This window comes from Plectropomus leopardus, chromosome 6 (assembly GCF_026936395.1).
Source record: "Plectropomus leopardus strain MGB_pleo_1.0 chromosome 6, ASM2693639v1, whole genome shotgun sequence".
In the NCBI taxonomy this organism is placed as follows: domain Eukaryota; kingdom Metazoa; phylum Chordata; class Actinopteri; order Perciformes; family Serranidae; genus Plectropomus; species Plectropomus leopardus.
In genome coordinates this window covers 3,647,470-3,673,385 of record NC_142181.1, presented here as the reverse complement: position 1 = coordinate 3,673,385, position 25,916 = coordinate 3,647,470, and the positions used below count along the sequence as shown (strand labels likewise).

Sequence of the window (25,916 nt, the reverse complement as noted above, 5' to 3'; positions counted from 1 at the left end):
GTGCCTGGTTGGTGAGAAGTTTTGTCTTGGTAATAAAGTTAAGCAAGTGTCATTTAAAATCTTACATAAATTTTACCAAAAATTGATAATGAGCACTTGTGGTTTTTGTGGACGAGAGGACAAGGACACAGAAGGACACAGAGACTCATTAAACCCATCTCTCCGCCTTCACAGCTTTACGGTGTCGCACTCGAACTTGTAGATTCATCTGTTTATATTATCTCTCGGTTGTGTTTTAACGTGTTTTTACAGCGTTCGTCGTGATGATGTACTTCGTTTATAGCCTAACAATAGTTTTTTTCTTCTGGTGACTTCATTTACGCTTAAAAACACAAAAGCGGCGTTCATCTGTGAAGATTATCACGCTGAACAAAACCTGTAAGTCTCATAAACTTGTGTTCGCCAGAGAGCTTATTTTTGGCGATAATCGAAAATCCCGTAAGGTTTTTGATGAGGAAACCAGTGCGATGCTGTCGTCGGGGTTGGCCTTAAACACATCGACCCTTCATGGCTTTATTGAGGCCTTTTGGTATTTGTAACCCAAAAGGTTTCACATCCACCGATCTCAGCCAGCTGAGAATAGACCGGCATTAAACAGGATATTATTAAGTCGCTGCTGTTGCCCGTTAAACGGAGGTTCCTCCCAAACCGCTGCTGCTGAGTAGGTTTTATACAGCTGTCTTTATTTCAGAGGAGTTATTCCACTGTGGGAGGATTTTACTGAACATCTTAAGGGCTTTCAGTTTGTAAAACCAGCAATGAAATCTGCCTCGCCCTGCTTTTATAAGCTGCCTGCCCGCCTAAAAGAATTCCATTAGTCCCGCCTTCACTGGTGGGTTTTAGGAGCCCACAATGGTCCAAAAGAGCTCTCTGGAAAACATGGAAAACTTGAACACTGGAATTTATGGCTCATTTTGAAGCATGGCTCTTCCTGAAATTAGTGATTGTTGATATGTAGTCACCAGAGGATCCCCAAATAATGAAGAGAAGGAAAAGGCTTGCACAAAGTTTCCTTTTCGCTCTCGTGGAGGCTGAGCTGCAGTAACAGAGACTCTTACACTGACATAAATGTGTTTATTTAACCATTTTTTATACACAAAAATCTCAAAGACAGCAGCACCTGCCATGTTAATTACATGTCCAAGGTAAAAATCTTACAAAAATAAATAGCTTAAAAAGGAAGCTGTAATAATAAAATAGTATGGTCCTTCACTGAAGGGATATAGGCCTAATGCTCCATCTCTTTTGTTTTATGACATAATGTAAATTAACAACAGGAATGAAGAGATCAAATATACAAACAAGAGTCTGGAAACAACTGTGAGCATTTGCATATGATGCATCAACAAATAAAAGTCTGGAAATGAATAAAATTAATGTTATTTTTCATATACATGATAGATAGTATGCTTATCATTTAGGTTAGTAATATCTCCTCCAAAGAAACATTTGTTGTATTTCAGATTTCAGCTGCTTTAAAACGCACCTGGGGAAAGGCTAAAATTAAACTACCGGGCAGAGGAATATTCCCTGTCTGTGTTTCTCTTGTCATTATCTAGGCTAATTCATTTCACACACCGTGGAAACTCAAAATATATATTTCAGTATTTCTATCTAACAAATCTGTATGTCTAGTCACGACAGAGTTTTAGAGCCAAATTATGGAAAAAGTTTTTTTTTTAAAGAAAGTCAGAATATTATGAGAGTCGTAGTTTAACGAAAAAAAGTCAAAATTTTACGATAAAAAAGTGGCGATTTTTTGAGAATAAAAATGACGTAATTTTCCGAGAATTACGTCGTAGTATTATGAGAAAAAAAGTCGGAATATAACGAGAACAAAGTCTAGTTTTACGCTAAAAAAGGTGAAATTTTACGTTAAAAAAAGTTGTGATTTTATTAGAATAAAGTTGTAATTTCAGGAGAAAAATGTCATAATTTTAAGAGCATTAAGTCGGAATTTTCCGAGAATAAAATTGCAATATTACGAGATAAAGTCGGAATTTTACGAGAAAAAAAAAGTCATAATTTTACGAGAATTAAGTCGTAATTTTACGACAAAGGGTTTTTTATACTACAGAAATAAACATATTGCCAGCAAATTAGAAAACAGGCGGTCTCCTTGGCAACTACTGTCCCCGGTGACATACCGTGAGAAAACCAAAACGGTCTAGTTTCCTATCTAGGTCGGCACTGAAACATCCTGTTCTGATAGAGCTTTTAACTATCACATTTTTAAAGTCCAATAAATTGTAGGATTTAGTGTCACTGAATGTTTTTTCCAGAGGCTTAAAATTTCAATGCATCACTCATACGTCGCGACCTCGATGAAAGGTCAATGGCTCGATCAGTTTTACAGGGGTTCGAGTTCTGTGGAGGACAATAGGAGGTATATTTACACACTGTGCTGGTGTTTGACAGCAGGTTTCATGCCATTGTTCTCGCCCCACTTTAAACGACAGCTAACGGACGTCATCCGGAAAGTTAGTTTTCGTTTTTTTGTTCAAAGTGGGACGAGACACAACTTCTCTTTCTGGAGAAAACACACACGCAGCACCTTCATCTCGCATCTATACATAGCATCACATGTACATCCTGAGGTAGATTTCCACCGTTTCAAATCTCTATAGTGGTTGTCAAATGTCAACAAAAAAAAAAGACCAAACAATATTCAGGCGAATGCCCCTGATGTGACTTGATGTGACCAGTTGGTAACATGGACGGATTATGAGGCGATGGGCCCCTGGGCACAGACATGTAAAAGCCCCCCCACCACCCCTCCTACATAGAAGCAAGACCTCCGGACTGAAAGAGACACAAAACCAAAAAAAGGTAAGACGCACCTGAACAGCATCTTACAGCCGGACCAGAACGCACAAAAACAATGAAAAGATGTTGTTTGTAGTTGTTCTGCAGCTTTTGTAGTCTTTCTGTGTGTCTTTGTGGTCATTTTATCTCAATTTGCGTACGTTTTGTGTCTCCTTGCAATTGTTTTTTGTCTCTTTGTGGGTGTTCTCTGTCTCTTTGTGGTCATTTGTGTCTATTTATGGTAATTTTATGTCAATTTGTGGAGGTTTTGTGTGTCTTTGCAGTTGTTTTGTGTTTCTTTGTGGTCGATATGTGTCTCTTTTTGGATGTATTTTTTTTTTCCTTTTTATGGTTGTTCTCTGTCTCTTTGTGGTCATTTGTGTGTCTTTATGATAATTTCATGTCAATTTGTGGAAGTTTTATGTGTCTTTTCAGTTGTTTAGTGTCTCTTTGTGGTTGTTCTCTTGGTCTTTGTGGTCAATATGTGTCTCTTTGTAGTTATTTGTGTCTCTTTATGGTCATTTTATGTCAATTTGTGGAAGTTTTGTGTCTGTGGTTATTTTTTGTCTCTTAGTGCTTGCTTTTTGTTTCTTGTGGTTGTTTGTGTCTCTTTGTGGTAATTTTATGTCATTTTGTGGAGGTCATGTGTGTCTTTGCAGCTGTTTTGTGTTTCTTTGTGGTTGTTCTGTGTCTCTTTGTAGTCATTTGCGTCTCTTATGGTCATTTTATTTTATTTGTGGAAGTTAAGTGTCTCTTTGCAGTTATTTTTTGTTGTATTTTTGTAGTTTTGCATCTCTTGATGCTTGCTTTTTGTCTGTTTGCAGTTATGTGTCTCTTTGTAGTTATTTGTGTCTCTTGTGATCGTTTTATGTCAATTTGCAGAAGTTTTGCATCTGTTTGTGGTTATTTTTTGTCTCTGTTGTTTTGCGTCTCTTAGTGCTTGCTTTTTGTTTGCGGTTGTTATGTGTCTCTTTGTGGTCATTTAATGGAAAAGTTTTATGTCTCTTGGTTTTTGCTTTGTGTCTCTTTGTGGTTGTTTTTTTTGTGTGTTCTCTCTGTTTCTCTTTACAGTCATTTTTGAAGTTTTGCGGTTGTTTTATGTCTCAGTGCTAACTTTTTGTCTCTTTGTGGTCATTTTGTGTCTTTATATGTTTGTTTTGTGTCTCTTGGTGGGCTTTTTGTGTCTCGGTGTGTGTCTTTGTGTTTATTTTATGACAATTTGCAGGAGTTTTGTGTCCCTTGGTGTTAGCTTTGTGTCTCTGTGGTTGTTTTGTGTCTCTAGGTGTTTGCTTTGTCTCTCTTTATGGTTGCTATGTGTCTCCTGGTGGTCATTTTGTGTCTCCGCCCCCTGCCCCCTCGGGTCCCTGGGCCTGTGCCCGTTGTGCCCGTTCAGTAATCCATCCATGGTTGGTAAGTGCAGTCAGACCAAAAAGGGAAAGTTCACTATACTCATGTTCTTCATAAGCACTCTTGGTTGAGACATTCTGCGGAGACGGGCTCTGGGATTTTGTTCGGATCGCATTTCTCCGGCTCAACAGTCTTCCCAGTGTAGTCTATGCAGACGACGCTGCGGCGGCGTTCCCCCTGACCACAAGTTCGTGAGCAAACGGACCAAGGTCCCATCTGCCAAATGGGGCACGGCAGATCGCCGCAAGGCTTGATGTCTATGGGCTTCAGGTCTTTGTCACACTGGCTGGACAGGAAGCCCGCATTGTCTCGGCATTCAACGTTCCTCCTGGACCATCCGGAGCCGCAGCTCTTGGAGCACTCGGACCACTCCCCCAGCACCCAGTCGGGCACGCCGAAAGGATGGATCATATGCAAAGATGGTGACGAGACCTTCCTCTCCTTGGACTTGTTGAAGGTAACATCTCTCGGGATGAAAAAGGTATATTTGACCTTGGGGGGGTTGGCGTCCCCTGCAGTGGCAAGCAGTTGGATAGTGATGGCTTCCTTCAGCTGCCTGAAGCTCTGGATCCTCTCCAGCGTGGTGGAGGAGCCGCTGTACTTTAGGACAGCACCCAGCACGGGAATGTCCTGCTCCACCGTGGACACGGAGAAGTTACCGTTGAGTATGTAACCGCCACTTTCTCTCTTTATAGCCAGGTAGTTCCCATCATGCTTTATTCCTCTGTGGCTCCGCTGTTTGATGTCAATATTTGTGGCACCAATAGGAATCGTGACAATATCGCTGTATCCATAGCTGCGAGAGAAAACAAAAAAAAGGTGAGATATATAACATCCTTTTTCCATGACTATTGAGCTTTTTGGATATTAAATATGCTTTTTTTTGCTTTCCTCTCAGGAGTTAGATGATAAGTTGATAAAGTCTTACTCACAGAGCTAAAGCTCAGAGGTGGTGACTTAGCTTAGCGTAACAATTCAAGAAAGAGGAGTGCAGATAGCCTAGCTCTCTCAAGATCAAAAATTTGCCAAACCAGCACCTGTAAAGCTCAGTGCAACAGTCTGGCATTTTGGGTAATCTGCTTACAAACAGGGCTAGCTTTTCCCTGTTTTCAGTCTGCGTCTAATGCTGAAATGTTAACGCTGTTTGGGTCAACGACTCACAAGTGGCCTTAGCGACTCTGAAACTCAGAGTCCACATGTGACCTTAATGACCCTGTAGGACACACCTCCACAGGGGTTAAAAACTTGCAGCTAGCTTCTTGGATGAGAGTCGAAACGTCTTCAAGGAACTGAAACAAGTTCATTTGCCACGAAATAGCACTTATGGGTACCATGACCTAATGACTGAGAACCTTCCTCAACACGTCTAAGAAAAATTGGAAAATACTGCCGCTGCTTTGACAGTGCTCTTGGCGTAAGATCTCGAAGCCAAAAGCCACCTTTTGTGTCTGAACAATACGCCACTGGACAGAACCAGCAGACGGCCGGACAGCACCTTGCCGCATCTGCATTATACATGGACGGGCCTGCCGCGTCTGCATGATACATGGACGGGCCTGCCGCGTCTGCATGATACATGGACGGGCCTGCCGCGTCTGCATTATACATGGACGGGCCTGCCGCGTCTGCATGATACATGGACGGCCCTGCCACGTCTGCATGATACGCAGCAGGAGCAGGACGGCGTTGGTTTGCAAGTTTGCATAATATAAGGAGCACGAAGGTCCCTGTACGACGGGCGCGGTGGTGGATGGATCGAACAAATCCTGGATGTTCAAACGGTAGTCCAATGTTAAATAAATTAATAAAATATGTAGTGTTTTTTTATGCATTTTTGGACTTTATATTTAGAAAACAAAAAGGGTTCATATCATTTTTGCTATTTTCGATGAAAAACTGTGAAGCTCAACATCTCAGAAAGCAGATGAAACCTTATATTTCTAAAGTGGTGATATGTGAGGCTAGCTGTGGCTCAGGCGGTAGATTAGTCGTCTATCGGTTGGAAAGTTAGTGGTTTGATCGCTGGCCCTTTCTTATGTGGCCACAAAAACCTTTATATACAATCATATAATAACATGACAGCCAGTATATGAAGTACAACCCCAATTTCAAAATAGGTTGGGGCCAAAAACCAGAATGTAAATCCTTATTTTCAAACTATATTTAGCACAATGCAGCACAAAGACAATATATTTATATATATATATATATAATATAATAATGTTCGCTTGAAACTGGTGCGGAAAAAGGGCACACTGTCAAAACACTGAAGGCCACAAAAACTGCACAATAAACTGAAAGTACACTGAATGGAAAACTCTTTAGGCATTTGATTCTAAACCATTTACAAGCAGAATTACAGTATTTTGCCTGATTTAAAATAACTGCTTTCATTGCTCTAAAATTTAGACATCAAGATCAGCAAGAGGAAGCAAGGGTTTTCCATTCTGCAGTCTCTCATCAGATAAGAGGATGGTAGCGTTACAAAGAGGCTCAAATATGTCCCTGGACTTGTCTTACAGCTGAATTCACTCTGCAGACGCATAAATACATTTCACTGAATCTGAACTTTATCATTTTCACATGTCGATTATTTCGGAGCACTTACGTTGCTCTGTTGTAGGAGCCGTTGATCTTTCTACAGGTGAGCCCACTTCCTCCGCACACCCCACACTTGTCCACTCTCTTGTTGGATCCGATCACCTGGTCGCAGCCCGCCTTCACACACTGGCCTTGGACACACACTGACGTGGTGTCAGGGCCGCAGGTCGTCCCGTCAATCACCTGCAGGGACACAGCGTGAGGTGTTGTCACTTTCACCTGGATCTTATTTCGAGTTTTTTAAGGTTCCGTAAGCGACATTTACACAGAAGCAAATGTAAAGATGATGAGGAGTGATGGCGTCACGCTCCCTCTGAGTGTGTTAATCTGAGCTTCTCTGTGGTTTGTTGCGGTCCGACCACATGAGCATGTTAGTGCGTGTGAGTTAGAGGTCTGCAGCCCGACCCGAACCCGACAGAACCTGATTTTTAAGTCTTTTATGCAGTTTTTAATTGTGTGCAAATAAAGTGAAGTGAAGTGAAGTGAAGTGAAGTATAGTAAAGTACAGTAAAGTAAAGTAAAGTAAAGTAAAGTGAAGTTAAGTGAAGTAAAGTGAAGTGAAGTGAAGTGAAGTGAAGTGAAGTAAAGTCAAGTCAAGTCAACTGAGATGAAGCAAAGTAAAGTGAAGTGAGGTGAAGTGAAGTGAAGTGAAGTGAAGTATAGTAAAGTACAGTAAAGTACAGTAAAGTAAAGCAAAGTAAAGTAAAGTAAAGTAAGGTGAGGTGAAGTGAAGTGAAATGAAGTAAAGTGAAGTAAAGTGAGGTGAGGTGAAGTAAAGTGAAGTAAAGTGAAGTAAAGTGAAGTGAGGTAAGGTGAGGCAAGGTGAGGTGAAGTGAAGTAAACTTTTTTCAAGGTCAAAAATAACTTTTATACTGAAGTGAAGTTTTAAGAGTACCACGTGTGTCTCACTGACTTGAGGCATGTTTACAAATGCTACATATTCGGCTTTAATTCCAGTTATTCTCCATGCTAATATTCATTTAAGAAGACTGGCAGACTTCCTACGTGTCATATGTGTATATAGGGACACACTGTCACCCTCGTTATCCGTTTTTTAAATTTTTTTATTTGAGCACAAAATCGGGAAAAAAATCTTTTTTTTCCTCTCTTGGTTTAATTTTGAAAAAAAAATGAATGGATGATACACAGATTTGTTGTGAAACGTAACGTGTATGTTGCATGTTAGCAAAATGTTTGTATTTAAGCTGTGAGTGTGTAAACTGTACCTTGGATTCAAACACTTTGAATTCACTGCTGCCTCTGGCCCTGCAGAACAGCTTACATCTGTCTCTGGGAGAAACACCCGCGTACTTTGGGATCCACTGCTTCACGTTACCGTTGTAGTCCAGGTAGTTTGGGCTGTTGTACTTCTCGCACTGCTCTTCTCTGAAACTCTTCCCTGTGGTGAGAGATGCAGTAAAGCTTAGTGTACGATACACTCAACTCTTAAAAATTCAGTCATTCCTAAAATATGAAGCAAAATGTATTGACATAGAAACAGTCATACAGTTAAATATGTTGAATATGTCAATAATTATATTTATATATCAGTAGAAATTTCAGTTACACATTTGGATGGACTGCCTGCGCTGTTTATGAAGAGAAGTCAACAGAAAATCTATTTGCAAGAATCTTGATGACCAATTCATAATCTGGGTCAATTTTTAAAACAAAACACCAAACGGGTCATTACGGGAACAAACTGTATCAGGCTGTTCCTTGGTGATTTTTTTTTTTAAATAAACTGGTTTGTATCACACTGTGTTTGAATCCGCCTAGATTTCAGGTTTCTAACTTCAAACAGCAAGTATCCATTTCTTATTTTATAAATTATTATTACAAATACAAATGAAACGTTTGGTGGCCTACTAGAGGAATAAAATGAACAGATTTGTGTTTGTGAGATGAAAACAATTTTTTTCCTCGTGGCCAACTGCCGGTCGGTAGGTGAAAAGCTGACAAACCCATGACGGATATTTGCATAATTAAGGTGGAAATGTAGGAGGAATAGGAAAACGAGAGGTAAATGTGTCTGAGGAAATAAATGGAGGGGAAGGCAAATAGGAAAAATTATACATAAATAAATGCATAAATAATTACACAAATAAATAAATAAATACATTTGAAAATGAATAATTAAATATGTAAAATGGGAAATTAAATGGGAAATTAAATAAATAGGGGAATTTATGCGCAAAGTGGAAAATACCACATAAATAAATAAGCTTATAAATATGAAAATGAATAAATTGACAAATAAAATGGAAAATTAAGTGGGAAAATGAATAAACTGATACATAAAATGGAAAGTTAAATGGGAAATTTAATAAATATTGGCATTTTCATTCAATTATAGACACATTTATTTATTTATTCTTGATTTTGTTGGTTTTAGTCCTCCATATTCTTCCCATGGCTGAGAAAAAAATGAATTATCTCAGGTTTCGAAGGTTTAAAATATATTATCAAGACAATCAGCAGCTTCAAGTAAAATTTTTTGAAGACTGCAAAGCGCTTTTGCTCACCGTCGTTGTCGTCGCACGGCTGCGTGTTGCAGGACTGGTACTGCACCCTCTGCCCCTCGCAGTACTTGCCTCCGTTCTGAGGTACAGGGTTAGTACACTCCCTGTAGGAGAACTCCACCCCGCCTCCACACGTCCTGGAGCACTGCTGCCACGGCCCCCACAAACTCCAGCCGCCGTCCACAACCACCTGCGGCAGAACACAGCGAGGGAAGAGGAGGAAAAAGAGCAGAGTAGCTGGTTAGAGCTCGGTGCCAAAGGCAATCTCAGCTGTGTAGCCTAAACCGCAGTCTGGGCCTCTGGGTTTGGGGCCGCACAGTGTGCTGGCGCGCCGATACTCCAGGCTAAATCTGTGTTGAAGTTCGGCACGCGCCCGCTGTCTGCCTCTACCCACATTCCTGCCACATGTGTCACTCACCACTCGTGGAACCTGCCATGCTGCAGCTTTGTACGGCACAATTCAAAGTGTGTGTGCATGTGAGTGTGTGTGTATGCATGTGAGCGTGTGTGTGTGCATGTGAGTGAATGTGTGTGTGTGTGTGTGTGTGTGTGTTAGTCGCGCGAGTGTCCTTTCCAGAAGTTTTATGAGTTTGGAGCAGCTAACATCCCAACTGCCAGCACGTCTGGCTTCATAAACAGATGTGTGATCATAACACAAGGAGAAGATATCAGGGCGAGCGAGCTGAAGCGAAACACTGAGATGTAAAAACGCTCTTTAAGGAAATATAAACAGGCGTGATGCAGCAGCCGGATTTAAACTCACCCAATTCAAATGATGCTGTAATCCATACTTTTACACTAGCCTGTACTTTTCATTCATGTATTCTTAATTATGACCGCTAACAGCTGCAGAACTGAAGAAATGTCCTGTGTCCACTAACTGAGACGCTGGACGACCACGTCCCTCCGCAGGCTAACCTGCAAGCTTTTCCCTAAACAGCAGATTTCTTATGGGAGTTTTGTATTGGGATACTGATTTTAAAAAAGGTCTGAATCAAACATCATATATGTAGGATGTTTCTAGGATTTTAGGACATTTTGAGGATTTTATGACATTTCTAGAATTTTTGGACATTTCTAGATTTGAGGATATTTCTTGGATTTTAGGACATTTCTTGGATTTTAGGATGTTTCTAGGATTTTAGGACGTTTCTAGGATTTTAGGACATTTCTAGGATTTTAGGACGTTTCTAGGATTTTAGGACATTTCTAGATTTTCAAGGTACAAGGTACTAGGTAGAATTTTAGTTGTTTAAATTTCCTTTTTTCTGAGCATCTAAAGGATTTCTCAGCCCTGCTGGCTTTAAAGTTAAAGTTGAAGTAATGACAGTCTAACTCCAAGGTTCATGTCGGAGCTGCTGTGGAGCTTTTCTTCAAAAATGACACTTAAAATCTTCTGATGTTTTTGACCAAGAAGAAAGCAGGCACTTCAGCACGTGTAAAGCTGATGAATCAAAAGATAACTTAAGAAATGTATATGATTTCTGTTGCAGAACAAATCATGAAATATTTTTTCCTGCATATTAGAAAAAAACGACAAAAAACAACAACTTTTATACACAAAAAAATGAAAATCTGCTGTGGAATATCGTCTCAACATTGCTGACACAAACGTTTTATGATTACAAACTTGATAACACTATTTCTGAGTAAATGAGCAGTTCACTTCAGGGAAGTGACTCATCGAAACCTCCGGGAATCTCTAAGCAAATCAGCATCGTCAGCGTGAAACGTGGAACGAGAAGTAAACCGTTAACCGACTTTTGCAGCCTTTCAAGGTTGATGAGGTCAAAACTTTACAAAAAAAAGCTGACTGCCACTCAAGAAACTTACTTTACTCTTACTTTCCATCAACATGGAGCCGGTTCAGCTCTGGTTCTCACACCTCATTTCCAACCGTTCACAGCATTTCAACCAAAGATAAACTGATTCAGAACCAGGTTTTTCTTTTTCTTGACTTTTGCAAACCACGACAACAGTACGCATGTCGTATTCTCCAGGTTGTAAAGAGAGGATGAAGAAGGCAGCGATGGAGAAGTCAAGTTAGGAGTTGTCAGACAAAATCAAGCATGCAGTGGTCTCAGTAATATTTAGCTTTTAGTTTTTTGGGTAAAAAAATATCTGTAATGACGGAACAAAAGTTTGCGGTGCAACAACCTTCACTGGTGACACATCCTTGATTACAAAACTGGTGGAAACGCAAGTTGGCTCGCTAGATAGCTCCGAGGTTCCAAAAATCCTGACCAGAACCAACTCAAGAATCACTAAATCACCTCTTAAAACCCATTTTTATAGACTTGCTTTTCTGCTATGTTGTTATAATTTATGTAATTTATTTTAATTTTTTAAATCTCTTTTATCTGTTAATTGTATGTTTTATCTACTTTATTCACTTTTATTTGTGGTTTTATTGTTTCTGTTGTTGTTTTTGGTCCATTTTTTGTATTATTTTATAATGATATTATGCATCCTGCATCTTGCATTAGTTGTCCTCTGGTTTTAATTTTATTCTGACTCTACTCTAGTTTCTTCTCGCTTGAGTTCAATAAAGCTGTTTCTGTTGTTGTATCTTCGTCTGTGTATCCCATTTCTGCTTTGTAAACTCTGTTTTTAAAGCTGCTATATAAAGTTATTATTATAGTTAAAGTTATATTAGTTATTATTATTATTATTATTATTATTATTATTATTATTGGCCATAACAGACCAACTAAAGATGTGGCCGCGCTGCTTTAAGCAAGGATGCATTTCATTGCTAATGTATGCAACTCTTCATTTGAAGGAAGAAAACCTTGGCATTTTTTCTTTTGTTATACAGTCTCACTTTGATGGCGTATGAGCCACTGCCTTCATCGATAAAGACGCGGTCTTACCAGCGGCTGCATCACGTCCTCAGTGGGCACGCACGCTCCGTGGAGGCAGGTCCCGTTGAGGCCACAGGGGGTGCCGTCGGCCCAGGGCAAGCTGCCGTTCTTGGTGGAGCACTGCTGCGTCCCGTCCTCCTGACACCACAGCTGGCTGCACACATCAGTGTCTGAGGAGTTGGGGCACTGGACAAACTCCTCCCCGAACATCTGCTGGCACTGCTGGTCCAGGCTGTACGCGGTGCCTGGCAGCTCTCTTGGTAAAGGAATGGTGCTCTCGGGGACATCCAGCAGGCAGTCCCCTGTGGGTCCCAACACAAAGCAACAGTGTATGAGAGTGATTATATTGTGGTTTATGGAGATTGTGGACACTGTGACAATTGTTACTGTGTTGCTCTTTGTGTGTGGCATGACACCAGTGGAAAAATATTCAGGGCAAGTCCTGTCCTGACTATAAAAATGAATAAATGGAACTAATGCAGTGTGTTTTTACAGGCAGCCGGGCGCTCTGAATCTGGACATTTGACAGCTATTCCAAATCTGAATTTATTTACTATCCTCTAATGATCCTTTATTACATTCAATAAGCTTTCTGTCTGGAGTTGTCAATGACGTCCGCGCTCGGGAATGAACATTCTCAGCCGCGAACGTTTTTTTTTTTTTTTTTTCAAACTGATAAAGAACATATTTTGCTGACACCAGCTGTTGCTTTTGGCTGCGGAGGTAAGGAACAGGAAGAGGTCCATTGTATGACTCAGTGGAAAAGAAGGTTCACTGATAGGTCTAGTAAGGATACAAACAATACAAGATGCACAACACGAGATGAAGAGGAGGGGGCGGGAGGCAACACAGAGGGAGGAGAAGAGGATGTGGAAAAAGAAAGATGTGGAAATCTAAGGGCGATATAAACTTTCCCTACAACCCATAATTTGAAGGCAGCGACATGTTTAAGCAGGAAAGCCATAGTTAGAGGAATAACAGTATGTTTTATTCATCTCTGAATCAGCCCTAATAACAGAGCCGCAGCGTGGTGGCAGACGTCCATGTTGGCAGAAGGTCTCTGCAGAGCTGCTTACTTTCTGATTTACTCCGTGTGTAATTTCTAACACGCTGGGGCGACAACCTGGAATATTTCCTACCGTGTCCGTTGTCAAAGAACTCGGTGATGTAGAGAGCGCTGCAGGGAGACCACGGCGCAGTCTTGTTGAGGCTGACGAACAGAGGGGCCATCAGGTGATGTCCGCCCAGATCGCCAAACAGCCGCTCGCAGGTCTTGGAGTCGTCATGAGGCATGCTCAAAACGTGACCTGCAGCGTGGAGAGACGCAACGATAACAACGTGAAGAAGACTTTAGCCCTTTGATACTTAGACTGACATCAGCTTTCTCGTGTTGCGTTCAGGTGACTTTCGCAAGCATAAACGTATTAAACTGGTTTGATTTATTTAGAAAATCATGGGACGAAGGCAATGTGCAACTTCACAAGAAATGTCCTGAAATTTAGTTAAATTTAATAAAATGATGAGAAAACTAAGTGACAAGTAAAATTACCTAAAAAAAAAGGAAAGAGAGAAAGAAAGACATTTTTTCCATTTTTTGAAAAAAAAATGTCTTTTTACATTATTATTCTTTTTTTGTTTTTCAGCATTTTCTTACTTTTTGTTTATTATTCTTCTTTTTTATTTCTTTTATTGCAAACTTTTGGGTGATTTTCTTGTAACTTTAATTTCTTAATAAAATATTGTGCCAATTTCCCTGGGTTTCAAGAGGTTAAAGCCCCATATTCAGGACCTTTACTATTACATTCAATTTTAGATGTTTTTTCATAAATCCTACGCCCCAATCAGCCCACCCATGTGACAACAAACGTGATCTAACCCAGCTCGTGTGCAGCTGTGAAGGCAGCTTGCAGGCCGTTATCCTCGATGACCGAGCAGCTTCTCTTGGGGTCGCACATCGTCCCGACATCGGCCACACCCAGCGTGTCGCAGCTCTTCTGTCCGCAGATGTCCTGCAACACAAACAAACAGAGAAAACACTGAAGCTGGAGTGCCAAGGTCGAGATGAGGATAATGTGAGATTAATTTTCAGTAAATTATGCAAAAACAACCTTCTTTTGCTATTTTTACCTGCTGATTACTGGAAGCAATATTTGCAAAATGAGTCATTTAAAAAGTGCAAAGAAAGCGTCTGCATGGGAAGAACATTTACTTTGTAAAACCTCAGGAAGCTGTTTTTATTCATTTAAATTCTATTGAAATTTGCTGCAGCAAGTTACAGTAAGTTGCTGGGAACTTGCTGTATATGATGTTGAAGGTTTCAGCACATTCGCTAAAGACATTTAAACAAAGTTTTGTGTTGGAGTTTGTTATATTACAAATTCTAAATACTCACTTAAAGATTATTATTTTTATTGTAAATGCATATTGGTTGCAAATATTGATTACTGGTGTCATTAACTACTGATAATCGGCATCAGTCAACCCCTATTGCAATCTTTTGAAAAAGCTGGTGTGAATCAGGCATTTTAGACCACAACATAGCCCAAAAAAGCTTATGAAATCCAGGAGGTACTTGTAAGGAACAACTGTATTTAGTCAACATAACAGCAATGACATATGCCAGTAAGGATCATCATATTCCAGTGTGGAAGGTATGAGCCATCCAAACAGCAGCAACATACTACTGCGAGTATATCTACTTACTACTAAGAATCTGGGTAAAACACTAGTAACAATTCACACACACAGCAGCACATCATAATCACCAGTGGTATACAGTATGTCAGCTATAATCAGTATGCAGTGGTGGAGAGTTGTATCTGCCAGTGGAACATGAGTGGCATACCATTCATAAGTGCCATAAGCCAGCAGAGCCACAGCGGCATACCAGAAACCAGCAGTGACACGCCACTCACGATACAACAAGAGCCGTGTACCACCGGCCGCTGTGTGATCTCGCCACACGTTCAGTGTCATGCAACACTTAAAACTCTCCGCTGAAACCACGAAAATGCATGCTTGTTTTGAAATCAGCTGTTTCATGTAACCCTTTTAAAACCCTGACGGACATCAGTTTTTCTTGTGCTGCATTCAGACGCTCCTCACAGGTATTTATACCTTTGAAACCTGAGCAAAAAAGTTTATTTCTCCTCACAAACATAAGAAGAAAGAAAAAAGCTGACAAGAAAACAATCTGAAAATTAATGTTTAACCTCTTAAAAAATAATAATGACAAACGGTATTACTCCATCACAGTAATGTAACCACTCGGTTAATTACCCTGCTTTTCTAACAGATTTTTTTGCTGGGCAATAAAGCGTAAAATTATGTCAAAAGACAGCATTCCTGCACGGCTAAAAACAAAAACAAGCAAAGCAACAGAATGACTGTTAAAAACTGTTTTATATTTGAATGTAATCCCTTCGTGATCACCAACATTTTGATCAGTAACTGTATTATAATTTCAGATTTATCTCAGTGACTGTTACTGATTTAGAAAGGGGGGCAGAAACAACATTTATGAATATATTATTATAAATTCAAATTATGTTACAGATTTTTTTTTATTTACAGCATTTTTTCATGTCATTTCCATTTTTTAACTTGTTTTCTTTTGCTAAATTTCAGGTCATTCTCTTGTAACTTTTTACCAATTTTGTTGCAATTTTTTGGGGTAATTTCCTGTTAAGTTGCTCATTGCCTTCCGCCCGTGTTTTTGGAAGAAATGAAGCTGATTTGCTCGGGTTTCACAGGGTTAAATCAGTCCAGGTTTTTAGTTTAGCATTGAGCATCATTGGCTCCTTACAAAGCTCTTAACTCAGATGAGGACCATTTCTCTTGAAAAGAAGACACTGTTTGTTTAGGAACAGCTGGCTTTTTGGACTATCAAAGAGTTTCTTGACATTATTCTGTCAAAAAAGTAAATATATTGTGTGTATGGGCAGCCCTGAGTGACATTAATCATGTCACATGGCAAACTTTCACCGTTTCTATTTATGTCCAGTTGTTTTTCTGCAACTTTTCGAGAAACAAATCAAAAACATGTTGCTCAGTGTTTCCGTCGTAAAACAAAGCAAATAAATATCCTCAGCATGCAGCTGGAAAATTAACAATGTGGTGTATCAGAAATCTTTCCCTGCTGGAGAAGACGCCTGGCTGTGTGGGACAGAGACGGACGCGTCCACGGGCTCAGCCCCCCAAAAAAACAACAAGGCAGAACCCTCCGTGATTCAAAACCCATCTGGACTTGGAGCTGCTGTTTGAACGCAGCTCAGCGTGCGTTTGTACACCTTGTTCCACAATAGCATCATCACTCATGCATGCAGGCGCGCAGTAAGACGTGCGTCCGAGCACGAGCCAAAGTGCGGCGTTGCAGAAAAGACAAACACATACAGTACAAGACCAAAAAAATGCACGAGAAAAAGTTTCCACTACATCCAACAGAGAGAAAGTTTTCAGTGTCACAATAGCCTTCTGACTGTGGCACACACTTTCAGCCCAGATCCCGGCCGCACACTCCGGCTGACCATTTTAAGTGTCCCAATCATGTCAGAGCTGATTTGTGGCGACACTAAAGTTAGTTCATCCACGAGGAGCCTTCCGTCCTCTGCATTTCAAAGCATATCTCTCCGCTGAAATGGAAAAACAAACACAAACCGAGTTCGCGTGAATGATGGTTTCCACAATCGAAAGCTGCCTCAGCAGATCCAACGCACGACATGTGCTCTATTCATCATCGCCCTGATCCAGGGTCAGATTTACATGCTATCGTCAGTCAGTAGGCAGATAAATGGTACGCCGGATACCAAATCACATAGCTACTGAAATGTAATAATAGAGGAGTTACTCGTCTAATGTATTCTCTGCTAACACCTTGTCAACATACACATACCAGAAGGAAGAAGGACGCCAAATACAGCAGAGCAAGCCAATATCATCTCAAACTCAAAGGACTTTTGGACTTATTTCCTTTCGAAGCATCCATAAAGCACAGTTTGTTTGCTGTCTGTTGACACTGGAAAAGATGACTCCATCTCAACGAACCTTTTTCTGCATCTTTCATTTACCCAAAGAGCTACAAAGGCTTTCCTTTACCTCACATAGTTTCATTTTTCCCTCTAATCTCACCCATGTGCTCCAGAGTTGCCTAAACATTTGAAACCAGAGCAAACTGGCTTGATTTCCTCCAAAAACAAGGAAATAAGACAAAAGGCAACTTTGCAAGAAATAGGCCCAAAATTAGGTTTGCAAGATATTGGGTTTTTGGTGATAGCCGTTATGCCGATATACAACAACTTATTTGGCCGATAACAATACCGATATCGACATATATCCACTCCCCCCCGACCTAATTTCAGTGATCATCAAGTCGCTTCTGTAGTGGAATTAACATCATATTATGTGTACTTTCATCCCGACGGCCCACCTGCAGATGGAGACATAATATAAAATTCATTTCAAAGTAATTAACAGCCATTCATTGTGCGAAATAATAAAAAATACATTGTACGTTTTCACTTTGTCAATTAACAAAAAATTGGTTTGTGATATCAGCAGAAATACACACATCTTGCCAAGAGTGTAAAGGTTTTCTTCACCAGTTTTCTCAAGTTTCGAAGGTAAAATACTTGTGAAAGCGTCTCAATGCAGCACAAGAGAAACACATGTTGGTCCAGGTTTCAGAGGGTTTAAAGAGCAAGATATACAATAAATGTCTCAAAGCAAGTGACTCTTTTTCAGCTGGGACATCCCATCATAAACACATCTGGCCCTCAGATGCACCTGTGTTACTGTAAGACACTCTGGTTTTAAGTAAATGTTGTGTGGTTGAGTCTGCTGCTCAGAAACCACATTATGTACCGCAGCTGGCCCGAGACTGAATTCCACCAGGGCTTAATTCATGACTCATCCTTTCTGGATTATTGCCTTCGGAGCGGAGAACAAAATATACCAGACAATCATGGGTAAGTGGACTGTCCGTTCTAATAATACCCTGTAAAGCACTTGCAACATTTGAGTAGTTGCTTGCACCAAACAGCCCAAACCATGCTCTAAAGTAAAGCTGCACGCTCATAATCTGAAACCACTTTGAGTCGTAAAGCCTGACACCAGATACTTTCTGCTCAGACTGGAGTTTTAAGGCTGCGTTATTCACACGTGGTTGATATATTGTGGGCCTTACGAAGTTCTTGTGGCTAATGTGTTAGCTGTTTCTAGCCACCTGAAGAATGTGAGTCCAGCACTCTCCTTTTTTGTTATGTTTTAGACTCCACCAACTCCGAAGGGAAATATCTGTGTCCTAGACTGATAAATGTTTTACTATGTTCAGCAGTTGGTATCTAACTTTGTAGGGTTGCCGTTTGGTTCTGGGCAGGCAGTATGCAGTCCGTTTATCGCTTCTTTTATACTGAAAATTGGTTCCTACTGCTGCTGGAAAAAAGTTGATTGGCAGCGAGACCAAAACAAAGCAAAATGAGCAGAAATTGGTAAACCATCTTATGGTGCTGAGGGGATTTGCAGAGTTGGTCATAATTCTTGATGGGTTGATCATTAGCAATACTTTCCAAAATACACACATATTTAACCCATTGTTGATATAAAATTATTTTTAAACTTAGCTTTAAATTATGGTTCATAACAAAATATTGTAAACATTCAGCAGTTCCTGTAGCAAAAATGCAATGAAACACATAATTCTGCTGCTTTAAATATGAAATTTGGTGTTCCCCAAGGATCAATTCTAGAGCCACTGCTGTTTTAAGTTTGAATGTACAGTGCGTAGGATTTAGGAGGATATATTAGCAGAAATGTTTTGTCACCTCAAAGTGAGCAGTCTATATCTACATACTCTCTTCCACGGAGTCCGAGATCTAGTTTCTACAGTAGCCCAGAGCAGTCAAATTAAACACAGGCTCTATGTAGGGCCATTTGGATTCTCACATTTTTGCGTTAGCCACTGTAGTTCTCCTACACGCTTGGCACCTGGGAGAAGTTTCTAATGGTTGCAATCTGCAACCTCACTGCTAGGTGGCACTAAATCCTAAACGCTGGACCTTTAAATAATCTAGCAAATGTGAAAAAAATCTTATCTCAAAGTCCATTTATTGGTATTTTCTCCTCAGTGGATGATTTTGCTCAGAGGTCTTACAGATGGCATAGTTGGCATCAAGTATAGAAATCTGATCACATGATTACATGTTAGATGCAAATGAGCTTCTTGATCTTTCTCAGACTGTTCACTGACTTCTGGTTGATGACCTTTGACCTTTCTTTGCTCTGGTGTTCATTGAAAGCTGACGTTATCTGTTTCCAATGTTGTCGTTTCACAGTCTTTGTGACAGCTGAGCAAGCCCCATCCACTGAAGAAGACTGAGCTGCAGATGAAAGCTCTGGAAAGCTGGTAAGTGGACCTTGAGTTAAGTCTTTTTTTTGGTCAAACTACTGCCTCTGAGGTGAATAATTAAGATTTGTGCTCAATTTATCCAAAAATGTTTCTGTTTAAAACACTGTATATAGACGACGGTATGCTTTACTGTAAAGACCTCGACAACGGTCCTGCAGCTGCAGCACGAGCTAAACCCGCCGTGTGCTCGGCCCTCACCTCTCTGGTGAAGAGCATGGCAGTGTCGTAGTGCTCCGGATGCCTCTGGCTTGGTGGGTTAAAGAGCTGCTGCCAGGAGCAGAAGTTCCTCAGAGCCACGCCTCCGTTGCTGGATACCTCCGGGCCGACCTCCTCGTCCTCCACCATCAACATCTTCACCACCACCATGTTGACTGAGTTCTTTATGCTGGGGTGCTTGTAAAGCTGCGCAGCCATCGACATCAGGGTGAGAATGTAGTGCTGTGGAGGGGAAGAGACAAGACATTTAAAAACTTCGAACTTCTGCTGCCTTCACGTGCTCCTTGGAAATACTGTATTTATCGTGTTAACGAGTTACGAGCACATGAACAGCCTTTCAATGTCGTGATTACAAGTGGGAAGTTGGGAAATTTTGATGATACTCGAGTTGCTGAGTTGTGACGTTTGCGTGGCGTTTCAGAACAACAGAAATGGCGGAAAGCATGGAAACAGTGTCAACAACTGATGGTAAAAAAAAATATATTTGGTTATTTTGTTCCTAGTAGCTATTATTTACTTAACTAGATGCCCATATTAGTATCTGCATCTATTAGCTGCAACAACATTATTTTATTACATGAGTTGCCGACTGATGTCATAAATGCATAAACATGGCAGGCAAAAGTCAATATTTGGTCAATGGTAAGAAATTTTTTTTTAATTCTCGTATTAAATATTATTTTTTGATCACATGTAAAATGTAATATGGTATTGATGTTATCTGCTGTCCATGTGGTGAAAATTAAATATAAAAAAATTTAAAAATATATAAAAATATAAATAAACCGAGAACAGCAGTCATTCTCAGGTTTAAACGCTTGTGGCATTAAAATGCCACAACAAAGTCGGAAGAACGACTTCCCAAAACCGAAACTACAACCTTCCAACATCACATGAACTCAGCAAAAGACACAGTAGAGGATAAAAGAGAGCTAAGCCAAAAGGCAGAAGGTAACTCAGTGTAGGTACCAACATTTGCCTTAAATGATGTTTGTCTCTGCCTGTAGTAACGAGAGTCCGAACAATATAGTGACATTCGAGCGTAAAACTACCTGCAAACACTTCATTGGCAGATAATTTTTTGCAACAAACCTGCATGACATTAACAAACGTTTTGTTTCTTAAGATCTTTTAAAATTGTCTTTTTTTTTTACCAATACATGTAACAAGCTGGACATGTGCTCTCTGCTGGACAGCCTATGTAACGACAACACACAATGTTTCGAAATGATTACAAACATAGCTTTTGTCTCCTTGGTACTGCAGTTTCTTGTTTAATATTGGACGATACCACAGTCAGCTGATATGTTTTCGGTAGCAGTCTGGCTCGAGCACACACCGCCTCTTATCAAACATTTTTTATGCAAAAAGTCAATTTTGATAACTTTGGTTAACGTGCATGGAAATCTCCTTAAGATCACAATAAAAACGACCTTTATGTGAAGTTTTTTCTCACTTTGATGACTCTGCATGACAGAAAAACTGGTACAAACGTTAAGACCTTTTACTACCAGTCTGACACCACCTGTGTTTCTCCCACATGATGTACGGTTTTGGTGACTTCACCAGGATTGCGTCTGAGGTTTTCCACTTTCGGGAAAACAGAAGCAGTATTACTCATTATTCAGAGCTGACTGTAAGTGTAAAGAGCTGCCTCAAATAGTTCTGGTTATCATTATGTCATGGGAGGTGGGGAAAGGCGGAGTTTCCACAGCGCTGTCACAGTGTTGTGTTTGAGTGGAGAGCTGGTAAGTCAATTGTATCTATATAGCAGTCGCCAAATCCTAAAAAAAGTCATCTCATGACACTTTTCATAGAAAAGGTCTAGATCATACTGTTTAACCCTTTGACACCCGAGCAAATTGGCTTTATTTCTTCTTTTAAAAACATGGGAAGAAGGCAATGAGCGACGAAAAAAGAAATGACCCAAAAAAATGTGTTAAAAGTACAAGAAAATCTCCTGGAAATTAGTTAAAAGAAAGAAAAAGACGAAAGTTTAACAAACACATGGAAAAAGTGTTAACAAAATGTAAAAAAAAAAAATTAAAAACATAATTTAAAATGTGTAGTTATGATCACTTTATGGTTTTCCCTTAGCTCTTTTTCTTTTTCCCTAGACTTAATGTTTTAGAATAATTTTCTAAATCTACTACTTTCTTGCAGTTTGTGGAACATTTCTTACCATGTTGCTCATTGCATTTTTCCCCCATGTTTTTAAAAGAAATTGCAGTTTTCTCAGGGTTCAAAGGGTTAAATACTGTAAAAGGCGCCTGAAATCAGCACTAAAAAGTGGCGTTGCTGCAGGTTTCAGAGGGTTAGTTTACTTTTAAGTTTTACGTGTATATCAAACCGTTCCGTCTACCCAGATGAAATCACTTTTTCTAGGGTGGGATGATATTCCCACATATAAAGTTTTTCCACCTGTATGCGCTCTCACTCTCCAGAACCACCTGGTGATTTTAGTGGAATCACTGACACCGCACCAGCTTACAGAAAACCACAGTAATGACATTTGAAAATCCAATATTAGCCAGATTTATCAGTCTAACCTTTGTCCACTTGACTCTGGAGCTCTGACTCCTTCAGATACTCACTGTGGAATAAGGCAGAGATTTTGGCAGCTGAGAAGCTTGTTAACTACAAACAGACTAGAATTTGGCTGCTCCAGATTGTGGCAGGATCATGGATTGTCCTACTTTTTGTTTTAAATAAGTCTTTAGTTCAGCTCTGGATAAAAACAGGACCGGTATTATTAGGTTGAGAGGATGATTTCAAGAGTTTTTTAACCCCTCAAAACTTGAGCAAATTGGCTTTTCCCTCAAAAACATGGAAAGAAGGCAATGAGCAACTTAATATAATATATAATAACCAAATATTAGCAAAAAAACATTCTTAAGGAAACTAAAGATAACTAAAAGGACAAAAACAAGGAATAGCCCGAAAAAGTGCTTAAATAAAACCAATATATAAATTATAAGAATTAATATTTTTTCTGAAACCTTTATAATAGCTATAATAATTACTTTTGTTTTAAAAAATATATATTTTCCCTAGTTATCTGATTTTTAAAAAGTTATTTCCCCTCTCTCTCTTTTCAATTTTTTTTAAGCTAAGGTCTGTTGCTGACTGCCGTTTTCCCAATGTTTTGAAAAAAATTAAACCGGTTTTCTCATGTTTCAAAGGTTTAAATGCTTGTAAAAGGCGTTCAAACGCTGCACAAAAAGTGGTGACAATCCAGTTTTAAAAGGGTTTATACACTATCTGCATCCATCAAATTTAATCCTGTTTAAATATTGTCTGTTTTGTATGATGCAGAGCAGGGAAGGGTCCATAAAATGACTTTTTAATAAAGACAGGACAGGACAGATAGTGTAAGCCTCGTGAATCCTCCCGGGATGATGCTGAGTCTCTGCTGCCAAATCGTGACCAAGTCCTAAGGAATGTGGTTCAGCATTGCTCGCATTTCTGTTGCCTGACCCTCTTTCTCAGCCTGTGGAAAACAGGGAGCCCACCGACTTCCTCCCAAACTGCCCTCACTGCCAAAACATGTTTTACGAAGCATCACAGAAAAACAAATCCCTGCCTCTATGTGTCTGTGAATCTTTGCGAGCAGGAAAAAGAAAAAAAGATGACGTCTTCGGGGGTTTGTTTATGGGACAGTTTAAAATTAAACTTTAGTTTGTTTAAGTTCCTATCAACAGTGTGTGCAGGAAAGAGTGAGTTCATCGTGTCTGACCTTTATTTCATCTCCATAGAAGTGGGTCATGGTTGAGTCTGCCACCACCAGGGTCTCTATGAACCGTGGCGCGGAAACAAAGCGTCTCCGGCGAGGTTCCCTCCGTGCGTCACTGTCTTCATGCGTAAAACTTTCCCCATTGTGCTTCTCCGCTCGGCTCTCCGCCGCAGCGTGATCAAACAGGAGGGGGACACCGCGGCTCTGGGCGAATGTCCTCCTCTTGATGACATGCAGCTGCTCGGCAGAGTCTGGCCCCAAGCCGCCGCCGAGTTTGGGCTCAATTGAATACTCTTTCCCCTCCGCGATGAAGGAGCCAAAGATGCCTGAGCACAAACTGACAGCCACCACCGAGCTCTGATCGTGATCTACGTTCCCCGAGTAGAAGCAGCTCCTCAGCTGCCCTTCACTCTCCTCCGTCTGGTTCATAGATTTCCGGAGCTCCGAGGCACCTGAAGCGCTGCGTAAAGCGCCAACATCTCTGGCTCTGATGCGCTGTATGGTGAAGGTCGGCGCCATAAAGCTGGTATCTGGTATGAGGTTCAGAGTCATGTCCTTGCCAAACGCGCTGAGCTTAAACCGAGGCAGCTCCTCGCTTCTTTTCCAAAAGCGACCGCTGATTCTTCCATTTATCCGAACAGGTACAATATCCTCTGATTCAAATGGAGTGGAGAGCGCCGCGTTCATTACGCACAGGAGTAAAAAGATTAAACACAAAGTGGAACACATCTTCTGCAATGGAAAATTGCATTCAAGAGTGGTAAAAAAAAATAAAATAAAGAATTTATTACAATATATGTCCTTTATCTGTGGTTAGTGGCGCGTCTTTCCAGTCAGAGGAGAATCTTCTCGAATCAGAGAAATTAAAAGTGATTTTCCAGAAGTGAAGCCAGTCTCAGTCAAGTATGTCTGGTATTTAATTTCAGTCTGTCTGAGTTTCTAATTCCCAAACCAAAGCTTAAGTCTTGTTGTACCACTCACCAGCACCGCTGCAGTCTGGACATATCGGGGGTATTTATACTTTCTGCTCTTCCCTGGACATGAGGGGGTTTATTTTTGATATCCTCCGTTGCTGGAAATTCTCCTCCCACTCGCACTTCACGAGATACTCGCGGATAAAACGGATCCAATGAGAATAGGCCGACACTCCCCCCTTCTGAAATAGCTTGACAACCGTGCTCCTATTATTAACCCAGCGTGCTATATGGCAGCGGCAGGACATCTATACTACGCATAGCTGGAAGTCCGCTACTCGGGTTATTTCGGAGCCGCGTGTGAGTGGCAGGCCCCCACAGAGCCCGGAGCCCCCCCAGGGCCGAGCTGCTTTATCCGTGCACAAAGGACCACCGCTGGACACTGAGAGGCACTGTGTGTGCTTGGAGCTGACCGCCACCAAGAACACTGGGAAATGTTTAATCACATTAGTGAAGCTATAATGAGAATATTATCATTTAATTGTGTGTTTTTGCACCATTTACGTCTGCGGAGACACTTTCTTTGAATATAAAAAAAAGCTTTAAGTAGAAAAAAACAAAGAATTTAAATAATTTAAAGTATAAGGGAGCCCTAAAATAACTCAAATAAACTTCTTTTTAAATTTCAAATGTTAAAACAAACTCCATATGTCCAGATCTGAATCATTATTTTGAATATGTATGTCTGAGTTCTTTTTTCCAGCATCATACCCATTAGAGGCATTTTATGCATGGTGTTACAGAGGGCTTTTCTGAAAGGCTTCTGCTGTATTACAAGACTAAACACATGTTCTGCCAGGCACCATGTAAATCACTTTATTAAGCCTGTGTGCCAGCAGAATGCCAGCTCTTTAAACAATGAAAATCATCCCGGAGCCGCAGTTTCACACTTTTGGCGCCACATGGCGCCAGAGTACAACAAACTTGTTAAGGGCGCTTTGACGCGCTGAAGCTCCCAAAAACTTCATGTGCGAACAGGTGTCGCTCTTTGCCTGCATTTCAATCCGCACTTTATCTTTAAACTCTTCTTCATGCAGGATGAGGATGCTCAGAAAAGTAAGTGTGATTAGGAGAACTTCCCTGATTAATTTAGGTGTTTTCTTTATCCATTCTGCTTATTTAACCCCTTGAAACCCGAGGAAAAGGGTTGATTTCACTCAAAAACACGTGGCAACAAGTAACTGAACTAAAATGGCCCAAATTAAGCAAAATATGAGTAAAAAAATAACAAGAAAATTACCTGAAAAAAGCAAATAAAGAAATAGATTAATAGATTATTTAATTAATAAAAGTAAAAAACAACAAATACACTTAAGTGCTAAAAATTCAAGAATAAAAATGTGTATCTATACATTTTATATATATATATATATATATATATATATATATATA

At 40.2% G+C, this 25,916-nt stretch overlaps 1 protein-coding gene across 1 annotated transcript; it reads right to left on the bottom strand.

The window, feature by feature from the left end:
* Positions 1-1,054: 1,054 nt before the first annotated feature.
* On the bottom strand, positions 1,055-24,737 carry LOC121942985 (A disintegrin and metalloproteinase with thrombospondin motifs 8-like). Its single transcript, XM_042486324.2, has 9 exons — positions 23,554-24,737; positions 19,800-20,039; positions 14,076-14,208; positions 13,339-13,506; positions 12,209-12,501; positions 9,339-9,525; positions 8,040-8,212; positions 6,821-6,996; positions 1,055-5,008 (listed from the first exon to the last, which is right to left on the bottom strand). Exons 1-9 carry the CDS (start codon positions 24,277-24,279, stop codon positions 4,264-4,266), a joined length of 2,841 nt encoding a protein of 946 aa, XP_042342258.1. The 5' UTR covers positions 24,280-24,737; the 3' UTR covers positions 1,055-4,263.
* Between the last annotated feature and the right edge of the window lie 1,179 nt (positions 24,738-25,916).